Here is a 27,102-nt window from a genome sequence, read left to right on the forward strand (position 1 = left end):
TCAAAGAAAGCAGCTACAGACTTCTGTTTTAATTTTAGCATTTTCTAGAGCTGATTCCAGGACCAAGGAGCATAGTAACGACAGGGTCGTAAAAATCCGGTCATAATCGTAAAAATCCGGTCATAATCTATTTTTACCGCTCATTTTAATTTTCGTTTTTAAATGATAATAAAGATATTCAAAGACATTTAGTTTTCATTTGTTCGTTTTTAATAAATCCAACAAGCTTCAGTTCGGCATCTGGTCTACACGCGAGCCGCGAGCGCTTCTGTCAAGCTGGATAGAGCGGATCGTACCAAACAGGGAGTCGGACACAGAAAAGACGAGAGAATCCGGCCAATTTTCAAAATAAAATAACAACAGCATGCACTGAGGAACGTGAGGGAATACCATGTTTATAATTTAAAATAACACAACAGTGCATAATCGAACACATTTTTCAATACCCTAATCACTTCATTACAATTTTAATTTTGTGTCACTGAGCCTACAGACTACATAAATAAAATGGTCAGAACAATATGCCCTATTCATTCAGTGTTTATCCAACACGCTCAATACATGGACATGCAATGACAAATTGTCATTAACTTATTACGTTATAAAAAACGATTAAAATATGGACTTACCCATGTTTAAAATGACCTGTTGAAGTGAAAAAACAAGTACTGATGGGAACAGACGAGTGGAGTCGATGTTTAACTGGCGTGGAGAGCACAGGAGAAATGCGCTGCCTGTGTGGACAGTCAAGCGCCTGCGAGTATACTCGTAGGACTTCTGCGGCACTAACGCATCTGGTGTGTCCAGGCCGTTATGTTAACAACGCTACATTAAGCAGATGAATGACTTTTTCTCTGTAGCGTGAAAACGGCAGCCACTTAAACCACTGACTGTGCACTCCGCCGCCAAGTGGGCAGGGGTGGTAATTGCAACCGGTCAAATGACTGACGGCCTTCAGATTTTCCGGTCATTGTTGTAAAAAACCGGTCAATGACCGAAAATATCCAGTTAACGCGACCCCTGCAGCAGAGGCATGCATAATAAAGAACATCACCATGATCAATCATGGGAAGAAAGGTAGCCATGACAAGTCTCTTTTTGGCAGTGAGATTAAAACAATGCTTGTTTCTAAAATAAAATCCTAGTTTAATCCTGAGTTTTTTTGCAAGATTATCCAAATGAATAGAAAAAGTAAGTTTTATCAAGCCAGACTCCAAGATATTTATAGGAAGCCACCTGTTCTATACACTTTCCATCAGTGGTGAAAATGTTAGGAACAGGAGGCTGGGAGTGGGATCTAGAGAAATGCATGACTTTTGTGTTACTAGCATTTAAAACCAGTTTAAGATTTTTAAAATCAGCCTGAATCAAGCTAAACAATTTTTGGAGGTGCTGAAAAGCGCAAGACAGAGAGGAGGCACAAGAATAAACAATTGTATCATCTGCATACAGATGAAAGTTAGATGAATCAGAATTTTGTATATCTGTGCCAATGTTGTTTATATAAATCGTGAACAAGATAGGCCCCAGAATAGACCCTTGGGACATGCCCCGGGCAACTGACTTGGAAGATGACCTCTGACCATTGGCAAGGACTGTCTGTGACCTGTCAGTGAGATAATTTGCAAACCAACTAACAGAGTTGACACTCAAGCCAATATTATGGAGCCTATTGATTAAGATGGTGTGGTCCACAGTGTCAAACGCCTTAGATAAATCAATAAACACTGCTGCGTAGTGTTTATTATTATCAAGACCCTGAATTATGTCGTTCAGCACCTTGGAGGCAGCAGTTATAGTGCTATGACCTGATCTAAAACCAGACTGAACAGAGCTAAGCTGACTGCTTTCTAATAAAAACTCCTTTAGCTGGTCATTCACCAGGGTTTCCATAATTTTAGCAACCACTGAGAGTTTTGAAATAGGCCGATAGTTGTTCAGGTCAGAGGGATCCCTCCCCCCCCCCTTAAAAATGGGCAAAACATATGCCTCCTTCCAAGATCTGGGGATAGAATTAGTGGACAGGGATAAGCTGAAAATGTTAGCCAGGGCTTCAGCTATGAGTTCTGCTGAGAGTCTTAAAAAATAGGGATCCAGGCCATCTGGGCCTGGAGACTTCTTAGGGTCAATTGCTTTTAAAGCCTTAAGGACAGATCAGTAGAAATATGTTCAAAAGCAAAACCATAAAAACCTGGAGTCTATTCAGCAGTGGGAGGGCTGGACAAGACACTGGATTTCAAATCGGGAAACAAGTGATCGAACAAATATCCAGCAGAAACAAAGTGTTCATTAAAAAGATCAACAATAGATTGCTTATCAGTTATTGGCTGAGAACAATGAATAATTTGTTGGGGGAGCGAAGCAGGGGCAGTAGGGTTAAGCGACTTAATTGTTTTCCAGAAATTAGAAGGGTTATTTAAGTTTTCAGACGTCAAGTTGAAATAATATTCAGATTTGAATTTCCTGATGGAAGCAGTACATTTATTCCGGAGACACCGAAATCTGGACCAGAGAAAAGAAGAGTTTGATTCTCTGGCTTTGGCCCATGCTTGGTTCATTTGCATGGACATATACCACCAGGAGTAAAAGAGAAAATACCAACTGACCTTTAATGGTATAAGGTGTAGGTATCAGCTTCTATTTAATTTTGGTATTTCACATGCTATAAGCCTATGTCATCAAGCATGTGATAGCCATGCAAAATATCGCAATACTATGCTGTATTGATTTTTCCCCCACCACAATCAGAAATAAATATCGTCTATAACATTACAAGACAAAAAAAAACCTTCCGCAGAATTCTACAGATTTTCATTTCGAATCACTGCTGAAAACAATTTAAAAATCTGCAGATTCTGTATGGGCATGCATATAGGGTTGGGACTCGTTAGGATTTTAACGATTGCGATTCCTTACCGATTCCTTCTCAACGGTCCGATTCCTTACCGATTCCTACATTATATTCATTATACTTGCTATACTTAAACAAGTATATAGCCTAATAAACACAAATGCTATCATGCAAATACAAAAACTTTATTCTAACTGTTGCACAGTACAATTAGATGAAAATACACATTTGTGTGTGGTGTGTATTTCAGATTTAGAGCTTGTATCATCTCCCTGAGAATATATAACAACAAAAAGTGATTCTCTTATTTCTACAGTAACACTATTACCTCAAATTAACCACAACAATGTAATAAAAAATACTTACATGCATTCATGCTTGGGCACTGCTATTTACGTGACAACACCTGAACAGAACACACACACACATTGGCTGTTTGTTTCTACCGCTCCCCTCGCTGGAAGTCTCGGACCTCCCGCCACCCGCCTCCGCTTTGATTAAACGCTGAATATAAAATAAAAGAGGGAGACAAGTTTTCCTATTTTATCTTATTTTGTTATATTTCTCCCTCTCCCCTCGCTGGAAGCAGACCTCCCGCTGCCCGCTCCCGTCTCAAACACGGAGGTCTCCCTCTCCGCAGAGCACCCACAGCACACGCCCGGCCTGTTAAATAGCCTGTAACCATAACAACTGTGTGACACAAACTCAGTGCTTTAGTAATTAAATAATGTTGGACTCGGTCGAGTTTGGACAGAAATATGTGGCCCGTGCCGCACTCATTTTTTTTTTTTTTTTTTACAATCTAGGAACCATTTGCAGGAACCGTTACTCCAAATGTGATGGAACCGGTTCCGGAACCGGAACTTTGGACCCAGTTCCAAAAAAGAACTGGATCTGGATCCCAACCCTACATGCATATGAGTATTTGTTAGTACTGTAAAGGATACTGGAAGCTCTGGTAGTGGTGGTAGCGGAAGTGCAGGGCCTCCTGGAAATACTGGGAGGTGCTGAGCAGCAGGCCATGCTGGTGGGCCTGCAGCGCTCCCTGCAGGGCACTGACCTCACAGCCCCAGAAGCAGTTCAGGACACAAGGCTCCAGACAGCGGGGCCTCACTGACACACCATCTGCAAGAGAGTGTTCGCTAATGTTATGATGGCCTGGATACATAAAGTAAAAGTACCACTCAGTGGTTGTATTGGATATAAAGAGGCTGCGACATTTGGAGGTAGGATTCATAACCCTGCATAAAAATAACTGCACACATAGATTATTGGTGAATGTCATATATTCACATGAATGCTTCCAACAGACACACTGCTAAAAAAAATTAAGAGAACACTTAAATCACACATCAGGTCTTGATGAACAAATTATTCAAGTTGAAAGTCTTTACTGATGTACATTGTATAATTTGTTAAGAACAGAATGATGTAACAGTGGACAATGGAAAACAAAATCTTCAACCAACTGAGGGCTGGATTCAAAACCACACCAAAAATTATTATTACTTTCAATAATGTTGTTGTAACCTACTGTCATTACCTGCATCTCTCTCTCTGTCTCTCTCTCTATCTCATTGTGTCATGCGGATTACTGTTAATTTATTATGCTGATCTGTTCTGTACGACATCTATTGCACGTCTGTCCGTCCTGGAAGAGGGACCCCTCCTCAGTTGCTCTTCCTGAGGTTTCTACCGTTTTTTTTCCCGTTAAAGGGGGGGGTTTTTTTGGGGAGTTTTTCCTTATCCGCTGCGAGGGTCATAAGGACAGAGGGATGTCGTATGCTGTAAAGCCCTGTGAGGCAAATTGTGATTTGTGATATTGGGCTTTATAAATAAAATTGATTGATTGATTGAATTGAAATCAAGTAAAAAAATGAAATCACAGGCTGACTTTTATCAATTCTACCACAGCAACTCATAATGTGACTTAGTAGTGTGTGCATAGCTCCTGCATGCCTGTATGCTCTCCCGACAATGTCTGAGCATGCTCCTGATGTGACAGTGGATGGTGTCCTGGAGGATCTCCTCCCAGATCTGGATGAGGGCATCAGTGAGCCCCTTGACAGTCTGTGACGATGCTGCCATCGCTACATAACGTCCCATGGGTGCTCAGTTGGAGTTAGGTGAGGAGAATGAGAGGGCCAGTCAATGGCATTAATGCCTTCATCATCCAGAAACTGTCTACACACTCTGGCCACATGAGGGTGGGCATTGTCCTGCATCAGGTCGAACCCAGGGCCCACTAAGGTCTGACAACTGCTCTGAGGATTTCATCCCAGTACCTAACAGCAGTCAGAGTACCACTGGCTATGACATGGAGGTCTGTGCGACTCTCCAAGGATATGCTTCCCCAGACCATCACTGACCCACCACCAAACCCGTCATGCTGGGTGATGTTACAGGCAGCATAACATTTACCACAGCGTCTCCAGACTCTTTCATGTCTGTCACATGTGCTCACTGTGAACCTGCTCTCATTTGTAAAGAGAACAGGGCACCAACCTGCCAATTATGGTGTTCTCTGGCCAATGCCAATCGAGCTGCACCGTGCACATCGGGCCCGCATGCCACCCTCATGGAGTCTTTTTCTGACAGTTTGGTCAGAAACATGCATGCCAGGAGCCTGCTTGAGATCATTTTTTAGGGCTCAGGCAGTGCTCCTTCTGTTCCTCTTCACACAAAGGAGCAGATACCAGTCCTGCTGCTGGGTTGATGTTCTTCTACGGCCCTGTCCAGCTCTCCTTGTGTAATGGCCGCTCTCCTGGTATCTCCTCCATGCTCTTGACACTGTGCTGGGAGACACAGCAAACCTTGTGACCGCTCGTATGGATGTGCCATCCTGGAGGAGCTGGACTACCTGTGCAATCTGATTGACCTGCAGGTACCACCTCATGCTACCAGTAATGACAAGGACACTAGCAGAACACAAAACTCGAAAACAATCAGTCAGGAGGGATAAGGAGAGAGCAATTGTCTGTGGACACCACATGTAAAACCATTCCCTTTTTTGGGGTTGTCTTGCTTTTGCCTCTCTATTGCACCTGTTGTCACTTCTTATTTGCACCAAGACAGGTGAAACTGATTCACAATCGCTTGTGCTTCCTAAATGGACAGACTGATATTCCTGAAGTTTAAGTGACTTGGTGTTACACTGTGACCATTAAGTGATGCCTTAAGTTTTTTGAGCAGTGTGTACTCTGTACCAAGAAACTATACTGATTCAGGTACAGACATCCACACATAAGAGCTGTACAGCAACCACGGTGTGTTACCTGTAGTACCCTGGAACAGGAAGGGTTAATTGTCATTCTCTTGTATACATTTGTTAGACAGAAGAAGCATTTAAGATCCCCAGACACTTTAAATCCAAGTCAGGCTATCTTTAATATTCCCAGTTACTGAGTTCTGTTGCTGATGGTGGCTGTACTCACCAGTGACAGATGCCGGCCCAGAGCCCATCTCCAGGATGAAGGGATTGGTCATCTGGACCATTTGCTTCTCAGGGGTTGGTAGGAGGGACTCTGTCTCATCTGCGCTGTGAAGGATCACTGGGACATCAAAGCCAAACCTGCAGGACAGGAGGCAGAGTCAACAAAGTGTGAAAGAGCACAAGGTACTATGCTATGTTATGCAAGGCTCTCTTTTCTATATCACACCAAATTAATTCACTGATCTGCTTCGGCTGGGTGATGGGGAAAATGTTTTTCAAATCAAACTTTTATCCTGTTGACTCTTTATCCAATACCTCCTTTCTGAATAGATATCTCTAAAACTACTGGTTACATTATTGTGGAATTTGATGTGGATATTCATAGATTCTAAAATAGTTTTGTGTCCAACTGACCTCTAATCAATCACCTTGACTCGTACACAAGAAATCAAAAAACTGAATGCACAGACTGCAAAGAAATTTTGAGAAGCATATTCAGGAACCACGAGCCACTCCATGAGGTTTCGTCTTATATCAACCTTTAGCCAACTTGTCAACGATGATCTCATAATCGAACCATTTATTTGAGGGGTCTTCTCACTTGGCCTACTTCCGAATAAAACTTGTGGGATGCAATATGGCAGTCAGGGGCTTGATTGGGCTGTAAAGCGACTGTCAACAGACTTATTTACTGTAACTGCTCAAAAAAATGAATGGAAACAGATGAAGCCCACATTATATACTGCAGCTTGCCTATGGTAAAGTGGAGACCTAGTTTACACAAAGTAGTAAGTTAGTGCATAGGAATGTTTATGTGTTGCTTGGAAACAATACAGTCCACCTGCAAATCTATTTGTCAAATAGAACCTGTTGTAGCTTCCTTACTGTTGATAAATGGAGCTTGTAGAACTGTTGTATAAAGGCAATATCACACTTAAAGTTGTACTGTACTGAATATCAGCATAGCTGTGATTATCTTTGGCACTTGGCCTACAGTGTCGTGCTTATGACTCAATCACAGCCATGCTCATAAACAGTACAACAGCACTCCCTCTCACGTGATATTGCTTAAATATTTCCCTCAGGGGCGTAGGTAGCTTAGTGGTAGAGCAGGCGCACCATGTACAAGGCTGTTGCCGCAGCGGCCCGGGTTCGAGTCCAGCCTGTGGCCCTTTGCTGCATGTCATCCCCTCTCTCTCTCCCCCTTTCACACTTAACTGTCTTGTTCATTAAAGGCAAAAAATGCCCCCAAAAAATATCTTAAAAATAAATATTTCCCTCAGATGTAGAAATGTATAAGTATCAACAGCCATAAAATGGAAACAGTCCAGAAAAGTTCAAGTACCACAAAACTGTGCGTAAGTACAGTACATGAGTAAATGCACTTAGTTATATTCCACCACTGTTAACCTAAATACATTTAACTGTTTTTCCAACTCTAGCCAATAAATGTTTAATGATAGCAGTTGTGAAGTGCACGTTTCAATGTTTCAATGATTAGATGGGCACTTATGGTGTAAATAAAATGTCAGACTACATTTTAGACAGCATCGAAATAGATAGAAATTTATGTATTTTCTTAATTTGTAGTTTAAACGGTTTGAATCAGGGCGCGTGTATCTTAAAACAACTCACAATCATACCTGTGAATACATTTGGCCGACGTATGTTTGTGAACACTCCGATAGAAAGACTGCACTCTACAGCAGTGACAGCTGTAGCTGCTTCAAATGTTCTGGCAATGTAACTATGTAACGTTTTTATAATGTCATGGTTACTACCGAGATGATAAAGTAGGCTACACGCCAAGTCGCAAAGATAAAACAATAGGAAAAGTTGCCTAAATGGACAAAACTTGAGAGAGACGTGTGGGGGTAATGTGTGAAAACAACCTTCCAAACATGTTGCCAGGTCGGTGGCTAAACTAATGTGGCTAAACACTTACCAGCCCAGCACCATGGCGGCGGTAACAACGAAACACAAAGAAACCACACTAATGTAAAACAATGGGGAATACTCGTACAAGGTCACCAAGAAGACCGCTGCCATTTCATATGATGTTTGTCACGGAATAAGCCAAGTTGTTTAAGAAATCTGCTGCGAAACATTCTCCATGACGGCCATGACAGGAAGTCAGAGAGGACTACGGTGGCCCAGAAGGTATATAAAGGAAAAAAATTACTTTTGTTTTTTGTTAACACAAAGCAAGTTGAAAGTCATCAATATGCACTACCATACATTTAGACGAAATCTAACGTCCGTGTGTTTAAACTAGTAACCTAAATACGTCACGCATGAGAAAACTGATATGTAGCTACTTATATGAGTATTTCTTTAAGGAGGAATAATATGCAGGCCTATGTTTCTGTTTGTTTTTTCATTTTTATTTTGCACTTAACGATGTTATCATGTTTTCATGATGTCGGCAATACCTTTTGTTAGCTTCTCATTTATTTGAATCTGTACTTATATTTGTCTTAACGCAAGGAGTAGGCTACATGTCTGCTATTATGGAAATTCCTATACCTTTCAATAAAGTTTGAAAAAACAAACTGCTTAGGCTATATGATGAACTTGTCTTCAAGATAAAAGTAAAAATAAGTTTGAAAGCTGGTAGCAAGCTACAGTATAGCTATAGTAAATAGTGGTTAACTACTGTATATATATATATACTTTGTATTTTATTTTGTAAGTCCCTCATTCTTGCTCGTGCATACGAGTTTATTTTGAAAGTATGAATAGGAAATTTACTTTGTTGTCATTAACTTGACATTATGGAGCAGCTGAGATTGCCGTCATAGCTCGTAGCGTTCATTGAATATTTCAGCAGTTATCACTTAAAACCCGTAGGCCTAATTAATCAGGGAGTGTAGGCCTACACGGGCAGTATAGCAGGGGGGTTATGTTTAGTTGAAGCAATCCGGGTGAAAATTTTTACATCTTTAGCTATAATGTTTGGGAATATTGTCGGGGTCAGGTCAACTCGACATACAGATGTTATCAGCTGGGGAGAAAAAACCCGTTAATCTGGCTAAATAGTCTGACGGTAGGGATATTGTTGTGATTTTTTGTAACGCTATCTCCATGTTTTGAGTCTAATTTGCGGCGAAATCATGAGCACAATGAAGGAAAAACCGGCTATCCGCCAGCAGAGCTCAGAGAATAACTCTGTCAGCAGTAGTGAATGGGATATGGCAAATGATGTATTTGTGTCCGGCTACGACGACAATCCGATGGGAGATGGTGTTGCTGCTGCGGACAGGAGCCCAGAGCAACCCGGCTTGGACAGACACCTGCCGCTGTTATCCCAGGATGGCATGATGCTGGGCCTGGCTGGGGAGGAATATTCGGGCACATCGTATCTGGACATCGACCCAGAGTACACCGAAAGTGACGGGAATGTCACAACCAAGAGGCGCATACGGTCCAATAGCTCCAGGCACCGCGGTGAGATCGTTACGGAGCTGGGACCAGAGGAGGTCCGCTGGTTTTACAAAGAGGACAAGCGGACGTGGAAGCCATTCGTCGGACATGACTCTTTAAAAATCGAGACTGTCTATCGGAGATTCTGTGAGCAGAACCCCGACAAGGTCAAACGCCTCGTCGATCCCAGCGAGGCCGAGGGGAAGGAGGCAGCCAGTTCTGGTGAGATCCAGCCGGAGAGTGGAGCGGTGGACGGTGGAAGTGTCCGGGTGGAGTCGGTGGTGCAGCAACGCGGAGGGCAGCAGCACTCGGTGTCGGAGGAGATGAGGGACCTGGACGACATCAGCGTGGAAGCAGTGTGTGTCAGAGGAGGGCTCTATGAAGTGGATATCAGGGAGAAGGAATGCTACCCTGTTTACTGGAACCGTGAGCATGTCAATTAATTTATGTCTATGATAAAGTTCTTACAGTGCAGGCTACTGCTACCATCTGATTACCCCTAGGTAGTCTGAGCACCACCAGCCTTAAGTTAGGCTTCTTTTTTTTTTTGAACCCGATTTCCTTTCTTGGGGGAAGACATGACAGTGTACCTTTGTGCTCCAGTAGCATAACTAGTCACTCACTCGGCTCTAGCTTCTTTTTGAGACAAATCTTAGTGCGAGGCAGACTAAACCATTTTGTGCCTTTGAGGGGTGACAGAGGCCTCAGAGAGCCCCCCCCCCCCATATTTATATAGATATAGATATTCAACTATTCATACCATGACTGCAATATAGGCTACTCTTACGGACTATAATTAGACAATTAGTCAGTTCATCAGTTGTTTATTTTATTTTTTTTACTTGGAAAGAAATGTGGTAAAACACCACAATTACATACTGATGATGGTTGCAATTTTAAAATATCACTCTGCTAACTTTGTTAGCAATGGGTTTTTTTTTTCATTACATTGTTGTAATCAATTAAAAGCTATTTTCATTATCAATTAATCTATTATTAATGTGAACCCTGTGACAGCAGCAGCATTGCATTCTTGTCATCTTCTCCTGTTCTGCTAAATACTTCTGTGTACTTTCAGCTCAGAAACCATTCAAATATCAAAATGTTCAGCAAGTTAATGACAGTGGTGATATAATTCACTTATTATGATTTTTTTTTAGCTTTTTAAACCTCATAAGATGTTAATTTTTTTTTTCAACACATGATTCCTCAGTTTATGTTTTGACATCCTTCCCATGATGCACAGATAGAGTTCTCCAGTTGAAGTGTTACTTAATCCTAATAGGCACAATAACCACACCGTGTGGTAATTTATAACTCAGGTTTACTCGTGGCTCAGTGGGCAGGGTACATACATACAGGAGGACCACATGTCAGACTCCTATCTAATCTGGTGCAATCACAATTATAGTACATAGCACCTAGTATAGTTCCTGTGAATATCAATCAATTAATCAATTTTATTTATAAAGGCCAATATCACAAATTACAGTTTGCCTCACAGGGCTTTACAGCATACGATATCCCTCTGTCCTTATGACCCTCACAGCGGATAAGGAAAAACTCCCCCAAAAAACCCCTTTAACGGGGGAAAAATACGGTAGAAACCTCAGGAAGAGCAACTGAGGAGGGATCCCTCTTCCAGGACGGACAGACGTGCAATAGATGTCGTACAGAACAGATCAGCATAATAAATTAACAGTAATTCGTATGACATGTATATCACACATATCACTGCATCCCCCCTCTTTAGCTGGGATGTCCCACTGACTTCAACCTATGTAAATAAAACATTCTTGACAGAACTGCAAGCAATAACAACATACATTTTCATAGCACCCTTATTTAGAATTGTGCAGAATATAACGTCTGCTCACATTAGCGTAAAACACCATTAGATATCAATCAATTAGTGCATTTCTTGTAATAGACATAGGAACGTCAATCTCACAACAAAACAATAAACTTATTCAGAGTCCTTTTGTGTGTGTGTCACTGCGTGTAATTGTCTCTAATCATAGTCCTTGTAGTGAGCTGGTTTAGCAACCGCTCTTCCAGATCTCGTGTGTATTATCTTAGGACTAGTGGATTCTTCTGTGTTGGTGTTTGTTTCACAGGTTTGAGTGGAATGTGTTCCTGCTCCATGAGATTCATTCTGAGGTTGTGGTTCTGTGAAGCGGGTCCTTGCACTCCTTAGTGCATGAGGGTAGTGTATTTCACGCAGATGGCTCCTGCCACGTCTGATTTTGTTTCCATTTGGCATTTGTATGATGTAGCTCCTTGGCTCATCGCACTTCTGTATGATGGTGGCTGGGTACCAAGTCCCTCTTTCCTTGTTTAGGACTCACACTCTGTCCAGGACTGAGTGGAGGTAGTTCCCTGCCGCTGCTGCGGTCATGATGCTCCTGTCTGCTGTTTTTTGCTCCAGGTGGAGGCAGTGTTCCTCCTTTCCTAGGTCTCCTTGACCCTGCAGCAGGGTGGTGACTGGCCTTCCAAAGATTAGTTCTGCAGGTGATGGTAGTTTACTGTCGATGGGTTTTGCTCTGACCTGTAGTAAAGCCATGTGTATGTCACCTCCTTGTTTCAGGGTTTTCTTCATGATGGATTTAATGTGTCGCACATGCCTCTCAATGAATCTGTTGCTCTTTGGGTAGTGGGGTGAGCTTGTCACATGCCTGATTCCCCAGTCCGCTGTGAACTTTTGGAACGCTTGCCCTGTGTACTGGGGTCCATTGTCCGTAAGTATCTCATCAGGCTGTCCGAAAAGAGACACGTACATTTGCATTTTTTGTGCAACTGCCTGGCTAGACACAGGCATGGGCATTTCATCCAATACAGGGAACTTGGAGTATCTGTCCACAGTCAGTAAGTACTGATGTCCATTAATCTCAAATAGATCAGAAGCTAGAGACTGCCATGGTTTTGATGGTGTGATGTGTGGGTTGAGAGGTTCTTTTCGATTTTCATCCTGATGTTCCACACGTGCTACATGACCTGCAGACTCTTTCGATGTCGTCGTTCATTCTGATCCAGTAGACACTTTCTCTCGCTAGTCGCCGTGTTTTCTCAATGCCTTGGTGTCCTACATGTAGCTGTTCCAGTATAGAGTCGGTCATGGAGTCCGGGATAAGCACCTGTCTGCCTTTGAATATGACTCCTGCTTCAATTGCAAGCTCATCTCTGAATGACCAATATGCACGCAGTTGTCTTGGCAGAACTTTGATGTTGTCTGGCCATCCCTGGTGGATCAGCTCTTTCAGTGCATTGAGTTTGGGATTGATGGTGGTTTCTGTGCGGAGAGTGTCCTGTTTCTCGTGAGAGAAGTTTATGACAGTAACAGTGTGCATCTTTGGATCCTCGATTTCTGTCTATTTTGTCGATGTGCTCATCCAGCTCGATGTTGCTGTTGTTCTCAGGATTCGGTAATCGACTGAGAGTGTCTGCCAGGACCATATGGGTTCCTGGTCGATACATGACCTCGTAGTTGTATCCTTGTGTTTTTAGCAGCATGCACTGTAGCTGTGGTGGCGCGTGTAGTGGCTTTGTGCATATGGTCACAAGTGGTTTGTGGTCTGTTACCACAGTAAATTACTTCCCATACAGGTAGGTATGGTATCGCTGCATCCCATAGACTATGGCAAGCATTTCACGCTCTATGTTGTTGTACCTGGATTGGCAGTCATCCAGTGTCTTTGAGCCAAAGGCTATAGGTCTGTTGTTCTGCACCAAAGCCACGACCAGTCCCTTCTGTGACACGTCCACCTCCAGTGTCAGGGGTGTGCTTGGATCATAGTATTTTAGACAGTCATGTTCAGTGATTATTGATTTCAGGTCCTCAAAGCTCTTTTGATGGTCAGAGTCCCACGTCCAAGGCACGTCACTTTTCAGCAACGCCCTCAGCGTGTGTGCTTTGTCTGCGAACTTTGGGATGTAGGGTGACAGATAGGTTAGCAGCCCCAGGAATCTGCTCAGCTCATCTTTGTTTTGGGATGTCGGCATTTTTTGGATGACCCTGATTTTAGCTGGGTCTGGTTTGATGCCTTTGTCTGTGTACAGGTTGCCAAAGAATGAGATTCTTGTATGTTTTATTGTGCACTTTTCACTGTTGAACACAATACATGTCTTTGCTGCTCTCTCCATCTGAAACGGGTGTGGTATGGACCCAAATGCAGTACACAGGCGCTCAGGAACAGTTGGTAATGACCTTTATTTTCACCACAGCAAACAAGGTACGGAGCAGATAGAATAAACACAGAATAAAGTTCGTTCTTCGGGCTGAAAGCCCTCACAGTCTCTGGGGCTCAGACGAGGGGAAGAGACGCGGCCAGAGTCGGCCGTGGAACCGAGGGGAAGCTCCTTAGCCCCCGGCTCCAAACAGTTCAGTTCTCTTTTGGTGTGAAGGGGAAGAGAAGTAGCTTACTTCAGCCGATGACGACGAGGAGGAAGCTCCGTGGCCCGAAGAGCCGGCTGCACGTGCGGAGGTGTCGACGGGGAGAGAGCAGAGGAGTGGTCGGAGGCAGGCGGGGGGGGTCGTAGCCAGATGAGCAGTCCGCGAAGGCAGAGGCACCGATGGGTAGCAGGCAGGAGGATAGACGAGGCCAGGCGGAGGAGTCGTTACCAGCCAAGCAGTCAGATACCAGAAACGCTGAGGCAGAGCACGAGGTCAGGGACAGAAGGCAGGTGAGTTTACCAGGAGGCAGACGAGGAGAGCAGGTTGGGAACAGGCAGAGTTGGCACCGGGAGATCAGACAGGAGATGAATGCTGGAAAGTCTCGCATGACGCTGAAGAACAATCTGGCAACGAGTGAGAGTGCTGGAGAGGCTTATATGCAGGGCTGATTATGATGAGCTGCAGCTGTGTAGGCAGGTGAGCAGAGTTGGGCTGATAAGGTGGGCGTGGCTGGCAGGTAGAGTGGAGCAGAGGGAGGGAGAGTGGAAAATTACTGCAGCAGAGTGACAGGAGGGGAATGAGAGACAGGGACTGTGACACCATCAGGTTGATCAGGTTCCTGTCCTATTCCTCTTCACTGGCTCCATAGATTGTAGTATCATCGGCTATGCTGACAACACCGTCGAGCCCCCCCAGGATTTGGTCCATCTTGGCCTGGAAGAGATCTTGGGAGACACTTAGTCCAGCAGACGTTTCCAGCAGTACCTGCCAAATGGAGTTCGGAATGTTGATAACAGTTGTGACTCCTCATCGAGGTGTATTGACCAGTATCCAGCTTTTGCATCTAGTTTGCTGAATATTTTTGCATTTGCAAACTTTGGGTTCAGTTCCTCCACAGTTAGAATTTTGTGTGGGCACCTCTTAAGGCTGGCGTTTAGCTTTTGGGGATCTAGGCATATACGAAGGGAACAGTCTTTCTTTGTACTTAATGCTAGACTTGAGCACCAATCTGTGTGCTGTTCTACTTTCCTTAACACATCTTGTTCGACTAGGTTGTTCAGTTCATCCTTTAGCTTATCTTTGATGTGGATGCTGCACTTGCATTGTGGGTCTATGAATGGTTCAGCATCCTTTTTCAGTACGAGATTGGCCTCCCCACTGAAGTTACCAATTTTGTAAACTGGTCTGGGTATGCTCTCTTTAGGTCTGCACTGTTAGTTATGTTCATTTTAGTTTTTGTCTTTGTCTGTTTTGTTTTTTTCTGGCTTACGTTTCCATTCTCAGTTACTGCATCAGCGCTCAACAGTGCGAGCATTTCACTCACATTTGCGACTAAAAATAGGTGTGTGCGAATTGTAAAAAATATTTAGGGGCACATGTGCGCATAAAAAAATCAGCCAAAGCAGCCTATATTTTTGCCAATAAAAAAAATATGATAATCTAACCGCAAATGTTGGAGGAACTCCAGCCGCCTTCCCTCTTCCCTCTTCCCCGTGTGACATGGTTATGGGCGGTTTTCCAAGCCACTGTCAGCACAATGAATAGTCCCACTGTTGGCAGCGTGGAAATAAGTCAAAGTGTGGAGGAGACGGATTGGGTTAAGTGGCGGACCTCCAGGGAAGCCTGCTCCGTTCTCCCCGCAGTTAGAGACCGTTCTCCACGGCCAGGCTGTCGGCTGGGTGGAAATAAGTCAAAGTGTGGCGGAGACGAGGGACCGGGAAAAGCGGCAGACCTCCGGGGAAGCCTACTCAGTTCTCCCCGCAGTTAGGGACCGTTCGCCACGGTACCGCTGCTGGGCAGGGTGGAAATAAGTCCTGCAGAGTTTCAGAGGACCTGGAGAATGTTTTAGGATAGTAATAACATTATATAAGATAATCATATTGCAAAGATAATATATATAAGATAATAACATTAAAGACAAAATTAAATTGCAATACTTTTTCAAAACTTGATGATTTTACCTTTCTGTACATTTTGTATACAAATTCATTAAATAATTTTGCTTGTAAATGTCTATTTGCATCACGTTTATTACGGAAAACACATTATTTGATCAATTTACATTGTTCCCCTAAAGTTCTTTGTGCGCTCCTTACTTTTTCAACTTAGGAGCACATGTGCTCCTTGGGAAAAAAGTTAGCGTCAAGCCCTGTGCATCCACGTTGACAGTCACTAGGTTTAACAGTTCACATGTTGGCAGACCAACTGCAGCTGGCCCTGGTACGTCCACAACATAGAACTTGGCATTAATCCAGTTGGGTTCATTGTACTGGCATGGAATGTCAATGGTGCCTAGGCAGGGGATGGCATGACCACTGTATGCAGATAGCCTCTTGTGGGTTTTTCTCAACCGTCTCTGGGTGCATGCATTTTCACCGTACATCTGCTTGAAGGTACGTGATGAGAGTGTGTTGCCTGTGTCAATCTTGAGACGTAGTGTGTGTCCACGACCAGGTAGGTCAGGTGGTTTCACCTTCAGGACAGTGTACGCCTCCTCTCTGGGCAGCTTGCTGTCTATGCTGTGCATGCAATTTTCGCTGATAGTGATGGAACAGAACTGTTTTTGGTAGGTACTTTCATCCTCACTTTCTGTTTGCTGCTACTGTCTATAGCATGTATGCGAGCCCCACTCTGTTGCTTTTTATTTTTATGGGGTTGGTGTTTGTGCTGTCTGTTTTGTGGTGGGTGTCACTTACTTCCCTGGCTCTGGCTCTGACCAGGATGTTGCTGGCGCTCTCGTTTGGACTTCCTGCAGCACCTTTCCCAGTGACCTTTTGCACCACAAGCATATGCAGGACATTGACGTGGTTTGTGACTTTTCCCACAGTTATGATATGTACGGCCCCTATCCACAGCATGGATTTTCTCTTTGTGTTTTTTCTCTTCGACAGGCCAAGTTTGCCTAACTGTTCATTACCTGCTGTCAGGGCTTCAGAGTTCCTTCCTTCTGCCAGAACCTCTGCTAAGGAATAAGCAATAATAAGCTCAATCAGACGCTCGTTAAGCTCTTCGTCTGAAAACTGACATTTCTGTGCTAATGTTCTGGCTCTACTCACAAAATCATCTATATTCTCATCTGGTTTCTGCCTGTGTTGCACCAGGTGGAGTCTATGAATTCTGAAGTTCACGTTTAACTTTAACTGGTTTTCAAAGAATTCCCATAGTTTAGCAGGCTTTTTCTTATCATCATCACTGAGACCACTGGCATTCAGTCTTTTTAATCTTTCATCTCCAATTCCATGACATACAGTACAGGCCAAAAGTTTGGACACACCTTCTCATTCAATGCGTTTTCTTTATTTTCATGACTATTTACATTGTAGATTCTCACTGAAGGCATCAAAACTATGAATGAACACATGTGGAGTTATGTACTTAACAAAAAAAGGTGAAATAACTGAAAACATGTTTTATATTCTAGTTTCTTCAAAATAACCACCCTTTGCTCTGATTACTGTTTTGCACACTCTTGGCATTCTCTCGATGAGCTTCAAGAGGTAGTCACCTGAAATGGTTTTCCAACAGTCTTGAAGGAGTTCCCAGAGGTGTTTAGCACTTGTTGGCCCCTTTGCCTTCACTCTGCGGTCCAGCTCACCCCAAACCATCTCGATTGGGTTCAGGTCCGGTGACTGTGGAGGCCAGGTCATCTGCCGCAGCACTCCATCACTCTCCTTCTTGGTCAAATAGCCCTTACACAGCCTGGAGGTGTGTTTGGGGTCATTGTCCTGTTGAAAAATAAATGATCGTCCAACTAAACGCAAACCGGATGGGATGGCATGTCGCTGCAGGATGCTGTGGTAGCCATGCTGGTTCAGTGTGCCTTCAATTTTGAATAAATCCCCAACAGTGTCACCAGCAAAACACCCCCACACCATCACACCTCCTCCTCCATGCTTCACAGTGGGAACCAGGCATGTGGAATCCATCCGTTCACCTTTTCTGCGTCTCACAAAGACACGGCGGTTGGAACCAAAGATCTCAAATTTGGACTCATCAGACCAAAGCACAGATTTCCACTGGTCTAATGTCCATTCCTTGTGTTTCTTGGCCCAAACAAATCTCTTCTGCTTGTTGCCTCTCCTTAGCAGTGGTTTCCTAGCAGCTATTTGACCATGAAGGTCTGATTGGCGCAGTCTCCTCTTAACAGTTGTTCTAGAGATGGGTCTGCTGCTAGAACTCTGTGTGGCATTCATCTGGTCTCTGATCTGAGCTGCTGCTAACTTGCGATTTCTGAGGCTGGTGACTCGGATGAACTTATCCTCAGAAGCAGAGGTGACTCTTGGTCTTCCTTTCCTGGGTTGGTCCTCATGTGTGCCAGTTTCGTTGTAGCACTTGATGGTTTTTGCGACTCCACTTGGGGACACATTTAAAGTTTTTGCAATTTTCCGGACTGACTGACCTTCATTTCTTAAAGTAATGATGGCCACTGGTTTTTCTTTAGTTAGCTGATTGGTTCTTGCCATAATATGAATTTTAACAGTTGTCCAATAGGGCTGTCGGCTGTGTATTAACCTGACTTCTGCACAACACAACTGATGGTCCCAACCCCATTGATAAAGCAAGAAATTCCACTAATTAACCCTGATAAGGCACACCTGTGAAGTGGAAACCATTTCAGGTGACTACCTCTTGAAGCTCATCGAGAGAATGCCAAGAGTGTGCAAAGCAGTAATCAGAGCAAAGGGTGGCTATTTTGAAGAAACCAGAATATAAAACATGTTTTCAGTTATTTCACCTTTTTTTGTTAAGTACATAACTCCACATGTGTTCATTCATAGTTTTGATGCCTTCAGTGAGAATCTACAATGTAAATAGTCATGAAAATAAAGAAAACGCATTGAATGAGAAGGTGTGTCCAAACTTTTGGCCTGTACTGTATTTTCCTTGCTTGTTTAGCTGCATCTGTTATTTCCTCATCTTCTAAGTACAGAGACATCTTCTGTTTAAATAGTGAGATAGCTTCACCCAGATCCAGATCGGACCAGTTCATCGTCGGTAGATGCGAAGTCATGACGTCGCGTTGGTAGCTAGCTTAGCAGCTAACAGCTCTGGCGCACTCCTACTTGCATGATGACAGTAATTATCCACAGACAATCTTTTTAGTCTATCTTCATCCTTCATAGAGAGTTCTTTACCGCTGCCACCATGAAGTGTTTCTTAATCATAATAGGCACAATAACCACACCATGTAGTAACTTGTAAAACTCAGGTTTACTCGTGGCTCAGTGGGCAGGTTACATACATACAGGAGGACCACATGTCAGACTCCTATCTAATCTGGTGCAACCACAATTATAGTCCGGGTAGTACATAGCACCTAATAGAGTTCCTGTGAATATACATCACACATATCACTGCACCAATGGACAACGTGCCACAAACTCGAAGTACTCAAAGTAGTGTAAAGTATTTTATGTACTGGAGGTGAATTTGCATTCGGTAGGATAGCAAAGGTATGACCCGCCCTACTTTAACTTATTTTGCCTCTGATTGACTTACCCTGACATCCATACCCTAACCAATCTCACTCCTCTTACCTAAACCTAGCCAACCAACAAAAGCAACAACCAGGCAATCAGTGAGGCTCTACACTAAAATGAGAGTGCTGTTGTTTAAAGAAACAGTGTTTTCTTTCTAAATTAATTAACAAACCACTAAGTTAATCACACATTCACTCTGCTTGGTGCTCTGCTGCTCCATCTCTCCAGACTGAATGCCCAGAGCACACTCTGCTGCCCCAAAAGTGTGGTGTTCTGAATAATCAAATGGGGCATTCTAACAGTGCTCCGAATTAATGAATGCTTTAATTTGTGCTGGTGTGCTCCAGCACTCGGAGCAAGTATTTATGAATGCACCCAGAGAGCTGTGCAGGACAGAGTCCTTGAAACCTGGAAATGAGATAGCATTTTAGCACTCTTGGTTCCATTGTCTTTAAGTCAGGGAGGTTTTTGAATGGGTTTTTGGGTAGGTACCTAAAATAAGGTCTGTGGTTAACACAAGCTAAGAAGACTTTCACATTTTGTTCTACGACACAAACGTGTCAGTAAATACCCCACTCGCGAATTCATAAATGTTTTAGGTGTCTTAAAATAGTTAGTTGCTAACAAGTGGCTAAATGAGACTACATAATGTCATCACGCTGAACATGGCTTTACAGCGTCGTTGTGGTGGCAACATTAAGTCATGCAATGGCAGTGCAGTTTGTTCATGGCCTAACGTTAAATTTTTACTTTTGGCAACTGTGTTTATGCTATTGATAAACTTTTGTTTGCCACTGAGTTTATTTTCTGCAATATTCCTGTCAAATGGGAAAGTCTCGTTGGCTTTTTGAAAAGGGAAACAGAGCAAAGCTAATTTCGCTGCAGCCTACCAAAGAATACCATCCCTGCAGCACTCTATAATACAGGATTGCTTACTTGCAGGTAGGTGAACTTCATATATGCGCTGAGACTGCAGCAGAGAAGACAAGCTACTACGAACCAATAAAAATCAAGCATTGTTCAGCATCCAACAAGGAAATTTGTTATCATTTCAGTTCTAACATTGCTGTTGAGTAATTCTTACCAAAATATTCCATAGGAATATCACAGATAGAAAATGGACTACCGTACGCAATGGCTAATCTAACCCAAACCGGTCAATCTGCACAACAATGACATCAATCAACCAATCAGTCAGCATTAAACTGACACTGCTCACAGTGGCTGACAGTTCAGTTGCTTGAGCTTGCTGTTAAGGAAATGGACATTATTTATTTTTCTGTCCTCAACAGCAAGGCAGAAATATAGTTGTACGTTGTAGTCCATGAGCCTTTTTACACCTGGTATTAACATGCGTTTTGGTGAACCAAACACAAGTAAACAGCTGAGACTCATTGCTGTTCACTCCTGTGTCTATCATACGCGTCTAGCTTACCACTTGTGTTCAGATGTTGTCACTGTCTGCGTAACTTATGCTGGAAGGTCAAAGGGCCCGTGCACAGTTATTACGCCCACAATCTCGCTAGCTGCTCACTAACATACTTGCAAGTCATGTTAGTCATGTAACTGTCACCAAGTCCTTCACCACATGCAACAACCAGAAGCTGTAGATGAATTCAGAGGTCTGTTCATTGCTAAGATCCCGTGACGCAGCCTTCAGGGTGGTATATGCAGCTGCCTTCCATTAAGCCAGGGCCGCCCTCACACAGGGTATCAAGGGAGCAAAAAGGGCCTACATGGAGAAACTACAGGGTCACACCTCAGTGACACAGGAAACACCAGGCAAATGTGGCAGGTTATCTGGGAGCTGATGGACTACAAGACCAAGACAAATGACTGTGTAGTGAGACATCAGGGGAACCTGATTTTCAAGTTTGCGGATGACACCACAGTTGTGGGGCTCATCCACATGGACAATGAAGACATGTACAGGGACAAGGTCAAACATCTGGAGGGCTGGTGCAGAGTCAACAACCTGGTGCTCAATGCAGAGAAAACGAAGGAAATGATCGCTGACTTCAGGAGGTTGTAGCCTGAGCACACGCCTCTCTGCATCAGCGGCTCCACAGTGGAGAGAGTGGACAACAGTGCTGTTGGATCTCTCCTGGTCCCAGAATACCATCAGGGTCATGAAGTGTGCCCAGCAGAGACCGCATTTCCTCAGGAAATTAAAACAAGCATCCCTCCCCACCAGTATCCTCACCACATTCTACAGAAGTGGGGTTGAGAACGTCATAACATATTGCATTTCCACCTGGTATGCCCGCTGCAATGTGTCAGACAAAAAGGCCCTGCAGAGGATAGTGAGGACAGCCGAGAGGATCATTGGAGTGCCACTACCCTCTGTCCAGGAACTTTTTCAGAGCCGATGCAGGGACAGGCCTCTGAGCATCATCAGGGATCCTTCACACCCTCTCCACAGTGCTTTGAATTGCTGCCATCAGGCAAATGCTACCGCAACGTCACGTCTAGGACCAGTAGGCTGCTTAACAGCTTCCTCCCACAGGCTGCTAGGATGCTAAACAGTCAAACTGGACTCTCCATTCCATGCACCTTTTACATACTGCACAGCACTGCGCATGGTCACTTTAAATGCCAAATGCCAACTGTCACTTTTTCTGAAAATGGCCACTGCTGATGTGTGATGTTTGACTGTCATACTGGACTTTTAGTTGTGATTTATTGCTGGATAGTTAGGGTTTTATTTTATTTTATTGATGTCTGTTTTATGGTATTAGTATTTATTAATTTAGTGTTGCAACGACCCCCTGCAAACACTGTTTCGTTCTACCTGTATAACTGTTGTATGTTTGGTAAGATGACAATTAAAGTCTGATTTGACTTGATTTAATTTGATTTGTGTCATTGCAGCTGGAGATATCGCTGTCAGCAGAATTCAGCATTTCTCCTTCCACAGGGCAAAGCAATGGAAGGTCATGCAACGCTTCATCCAACTCATGGTAAAATGGACAAAAAACATCAAAACGCCCACCTCGTCCTGCAATGATGACATAGTCCTTTTCAGGGATGCTTCATGAAGCATTAGTGTTTACACTACGAAAAAGATTCGTGGACCAATGCATCCCAGACCATCTCTGCAAGTGGTATGAGTGATCAGATTACCGTGCTTCTTGGTGGTTGTTTGCACTTGTATTTAGCACTGTTCAATTGGGACTGGACCACCCAAGATGCATGTTAAAAGCAGGCTCTATAGGCTGGATTTGGATTACTGTTAAGGTTAGAAATGAAAAGCTCCACTGTGTTTTATGTTTTTGTAACCAACTTTTATTACTTTGATTTTACTTGGCCTATCATAAGACATGACTGTCAAATGTTTGAGGAATAGTTATTTATTATTCTCTGCCAAGAGAGTGTTAGAAACCAACTTGTGTTGCTTGATTTCAAGGCCTGACCAGGCTACAATAAATAGGCCTATCACAACATATCTGTTGTGTTTTATTGTTTCACTACTTACTTTTTATCATAGTGATAATTGGTACATGGATCAAACTTAATAGTTGTCTTGTCCTACACTGTCACAGCAACACGTAAGTAATATAGCTATGTGTGCATTAATGAAGCAGATATTTAGAAGTAATACAAAACTTATTTTCCCAAGTAACCAATTACTTTCATATGCAGTTTGAGAGAAGTAACTAGAAACTAGGGGGGTTGGCTTGGGTCAGGTTGGTGAGGGTTTTAAAAACCCTTACCAGCACATCACTACTGTACATACTGTACTACTGTGCATAATATACTATACTATAGTAAATACTGTACTATACTACTGCTTTTACACTATGAGTCACATTCACCCATACACACACATTCATACACTGGTGGCCGAGGCTACCATACAAGGCGCCACCTACTACTCAGTTTTTAACACACTCACACACCGATGGAAGCATCATCGGGAGCAATTTGGGGTTCAGTATCTTGTTCAAGGATACTTCAACATGCAGACTGGAGGAGCTGGGGATCGAACTGTGATCTGCCGATTAGTGGACAACCCGCTCTACCTCTGAGTAGTGATAGCCAAATGAAGCCTCATGAAGCATTTTCTTTATTTTCTGAGCCCACTAGATGGCGCTTTCTGTTCAACAAAAGGTTTAAAACACTCTGAATAACCATTCTTTGAACCTCTCTCTTTAAACCAAGAGTGCCATCTAGTGGGCTCAGAAAATAAAGAAAATGCTTCATGAGGCTTCATGAGGTCATCACTACCTCTGAGGCACAGCCATAGAGGCCCTGGGAGGCAAGGTGAAAAACATTCAGGGCAATGTCAGCCAAAACCGAAGTTTATCTAGGAAATACACATTTGGGCTTAATTACACTATTTTATGAGGTAGAAAACTGTGAATGAAGTGTATGTATGTGTGTGTGTGTGTGTGTGTGTGTGTCTGTGTAATTGTAATTGTGTAATTGTGTCTCTGCAGCTTTCCCCACAAACAATAATAATGTTGTATACAGCCAAACTGCCTTACCAAATAGTTTAAATACCATTAGAATTTAGTACTACTGCTCTTGCAGCACAGAGGATCACTTAAAGCAGAGTACGGTTAGATGCAAATCCTCCCACTGTTGTACTGACTTCATCCCCTTGTCATTGATGGCGTGTCTTTGACATAATGATTTTATAGTCAGACTAACTCAAATTCACTGATTTTCACTTAACGTCATGCTAGTGTGGCACTGCTTTTTTTTCTTTGTCTTATTCACTTGACCTGCTTATAATCTCTCTTTTGTGTTAGTGGATGTGTTTGCTGTACATTGTTTATGATAGGTAAGGAAATAAAGCAAGCATAAGCTAGAACAGCCTTAACATAGTGTGGTAAACATCATTTGGTGTCCCTCAGAGCAAGACCGTATTCCTGTGATGAGGGGTCAGTGGTTCATTGATGGAACGTGGCTTCCCCTGGAGGAGGATGAGAGTGACCTCATCGAGATGGAGCACCTCGCCCGCTTCAGGGGGCAACAGATGAGGGACACCTATGAGATGGAGGTGGTGACCACCACAGTGGACAGCAAGGACGGTAAGGGATGGGATGTAAAAGAGAATGTGGAAGAAAGTAGACCTAGAGAGATGTGTGTGTGTGATAGGCATGTGTACAGGCTGCAGGTGTGTGAAAGCGGTAGCCGTGTGTGTGTGTGTGTCTGTGTGTGCGTTAGGGGTAACTGCCATTCTGAACAAGGTTGCGCCTGAGAGAAGACACTGAGTGTGTGTACAGTCTGTATCATGACTGTAGATGCACTTCAATGTGTCACACACATACACACACATTCTACTCACCCTCATGGGGAAAGGTAAATTAATTATGTCAGATAAAGTGTGTCACTTGCTGTTAATCACTGTGCCTGTGTCTCCCAGCCATCCACAGTCTGAAACTGAGCAGAAGTCATGTGGACTGGCACAGTGTGGATGAGGTTTACCTGTACAGTGATGCCACCACCTCCAAGATCGCACGTACTGTCACTCAGAAACTGGGCTTCTCTAAAGGTATATGGGAAAATGTCACGAGCTGTACACAAGAGAAGAGATATGATGCAATATCTTGTTCCCATTCAATTCCATGAGCCACTCTGAAACAATTGACTTGTTCAGCGGTGTTGACATGTCTCATACAACTTGAGTGAAACACAAGGTCAAGGGTCAAAGGGGCTGGGGATGGGGCAAAATGTGTGTATGGTCTGGAGCCAATAGCCCCTTTTACACTACCAGATTTTCTGAGAATGTTGGGCCGATTTGCCGGCCAGCTGCGAGTGTTTATACACACAGACATGGAAAGGCAAGGCGCCCAATTTTCCGCCTCGGAGGGTAGTCATATTGGCGGAACCCTTTAAGTTTAAACAGACTTCCACAATGGGAGAGGCTGTTGAAGACTTATGGGAGGAGCTGTTGATGACGCCACACGTGCGAGCCACTGGAGGTAGATAAGCAGGAAACAGCTGATAGCAGGAATTAGCGAGCAGCTAGTAACAAGAGGGAAATGCAAATCTGACAGACACTGTAAAGATGAGCGACTGGGGAGACAAGGAATGATGTGCCGTCCTTGCCCTTGCAAACGAAGAGGGCCGCCTAGGCTGACCAAACGTCCTCTTTTGCCCGGACATGTCCACTTTTCACATCCCCTCCGGGGCGTCTGGGGGTTGTTTATAAATTAATGATAATGTCCGGTTTTCCTTGTGTGTGTGTGTGTGTGTGCATAATCCCTGAGAGGCTGCCTTATGGGCGGATCTCCAACACTCACAACGAGGAAGCAGCAGACACCAGCATTATTCTGAGCTTCCAAGATGCCGAAGCACAAGTGCAGCTTCACAGATGAACTGCAGAAAAAATTCCCAACTTACCGTCCCGACCCGGTCGGGATATATGGGAGGCTGAGTGCACCGTGTGCAAAGCTGGCACATATGATTCTGTGTCTAGTAAAGGTGCCGGGGAGCTCAAAGTTGGATTTTCTAATACAGAAGAGGTATTATTTAGAACATTATTTCATATTATTTATTTATTTATTTATTTGTCCAGTAAGACTTGAAAAGATAGCTATTATTTTACAAGTTGATTTTTCTAATACAGAAGAGACATTATTTCTATCATTATTTAATTCCAGAGATTTTACATTTATTTTACATTCATATTTATTTTTGTACAATTGAAACTTGTAAAAAGATTATTATTTTAGGCATAATAAAAGCAAGTTGAGTAACCTCTGAGAAGCCTATCTAAATTTCTGTCTTTGAGAGATATTATTTTGTAATATAACCGAATTTCTATTCACACATATAAACTTTAAATATATTAAAATTATAAGGCATCTTTGAGTAAACTGCGAGTATCATTTAAGTAGGCTATCTCGTGGCCGGGACGTGTCCTCTTTTTTGGAAATCAAAATATGGTCACCCTAGAAGAGGCCATTAGCCGTCAGATGACGGGGATGGTGAAGAATGGGCCGATTTACAAGAGAATCGCCGTCTGACTACTGCGCCTGACTAGCTGCAGCTTCCCTCCCACGTCACTGTTTGCGTCACACACTGAGCTACACGTTTTTTTACTTGCTCACGCCCCCCATTGCCCCGAAAAAGGCGCATTCTGTATAAACAAAAGTAGGTAGGCTGCAATTTTCTGCCCTCCCTGATTTTGTTTTTATATTGCCAATGCTGAAAAAAGACTGATTAGGCTTTCCTGCAAATTTGCACAATTCCTATCTAAAAAGGGCTAATGGCTCATTGCAGAGGGGGCATGGTCCTGCATGTTCAGTCAGGAACATTGCAGTCCTCTGTAACTGGAGAGAAATGTTGGCCTGGGACAGCTACCCTCTTTACACCATGTCTTTTACATCTTTCACACATTCATTCCATTGGGTTGTGGTGTACTGCTGGTTTCGCTTCATGTTTGATAGCCATTTTTGAAATTAGGTTGGCTAGAGCAATAGTGTCTTTCTGAGTTGAAAACTGTTTTAGGGGCTGTACACATGCTGCGTCTTTTGCGCCCTCAAATTCATTGTTTCCAGTGTAGACGCATGGC

At 43.4% G+C, this 27,102-nt stretch overlaps 2 protein-coding genes across 4 annotated transcripts in view; one reads left to right on the plus strand and one right to left on the minus strand.

The window, feature by feature from the left end:
- Positions 1-8,445, minus strand: part of cgrrf1 (cell growth regulator with ring finger domain 1) — a 30,334-nt gene extending 21,889 nt beyond the window's left edge. Inside the window, exons 1-3 of one of the 2 annotated variants that reach the window (XM_033618932.2) lie at positions 8,308-8,445; positions 6,286-6,422; positions 3,799-3,976 (exon numbers count right to left, since the gene is read on the minus strand). In XM_033618932.2, coding sequence (XP_033474823.1) covers positions 3,799-3,976; positions 6,286-6,422; positions 8,308-8,333 — 341 coding nt within the window. In that variant the 5' untranslated portion in view covers positions 8,334-8,445. Of the gene's footprint in view, positions 1-3,798; positions 3,977-6,285; positions 6,423-8,229 lie in introns of both variants that reach the window. The other variant, XM_033618931.2, reaches the window with a different exon arrangement.
- Positions 8,446-9,255: 810 nt separating this feature from the next.
- Positions 9,256-27,102, plus strand: part of ddhd1b (DDHD domain containing 1b) — an 83,824-nt gene continuing 65,977 nt past the window's right edge. The window contains exons 1-3 of one of the 2 annotated variants that reach the window (XM_033619731.2): positions 9,256-10,133; positions 24,437-24,613; positions 24,949-25,077. In XM_033619731.2, the coding sequence (XP_033475622.1) occupies positions 9,398-10,133; positions 24,437-24,613; positions 24,949-25,077 (1,042 nt within the window). In that variant the 5' untranslated portion in view covers positions 9,256-9,397. The remainder of the gene's footprint in view (positions 10,134-24,436; positions 24,614-24,948; positions 25,078-27,102) is intronic. The other variant, XM_033619732.2, reaches the window with a different exon arrangement.

Source organism: Epinephelus lanceolatus, chromosome 13 (assembly GCF_041903045.1).
Source record: "Epinephelus lanceolatus isolate andai-2023 chromosome 13, ASM4190304v1, whole genome shotgun sequence".
In the NCBI taxonomy this organism is placed as follows: domain Eukaryota; kingdom Metazoa; phylum Chordata; class Actinopteri; order Perciformes; family Serranidae; genus Epinephelus; species Epinephelus lanceolatus.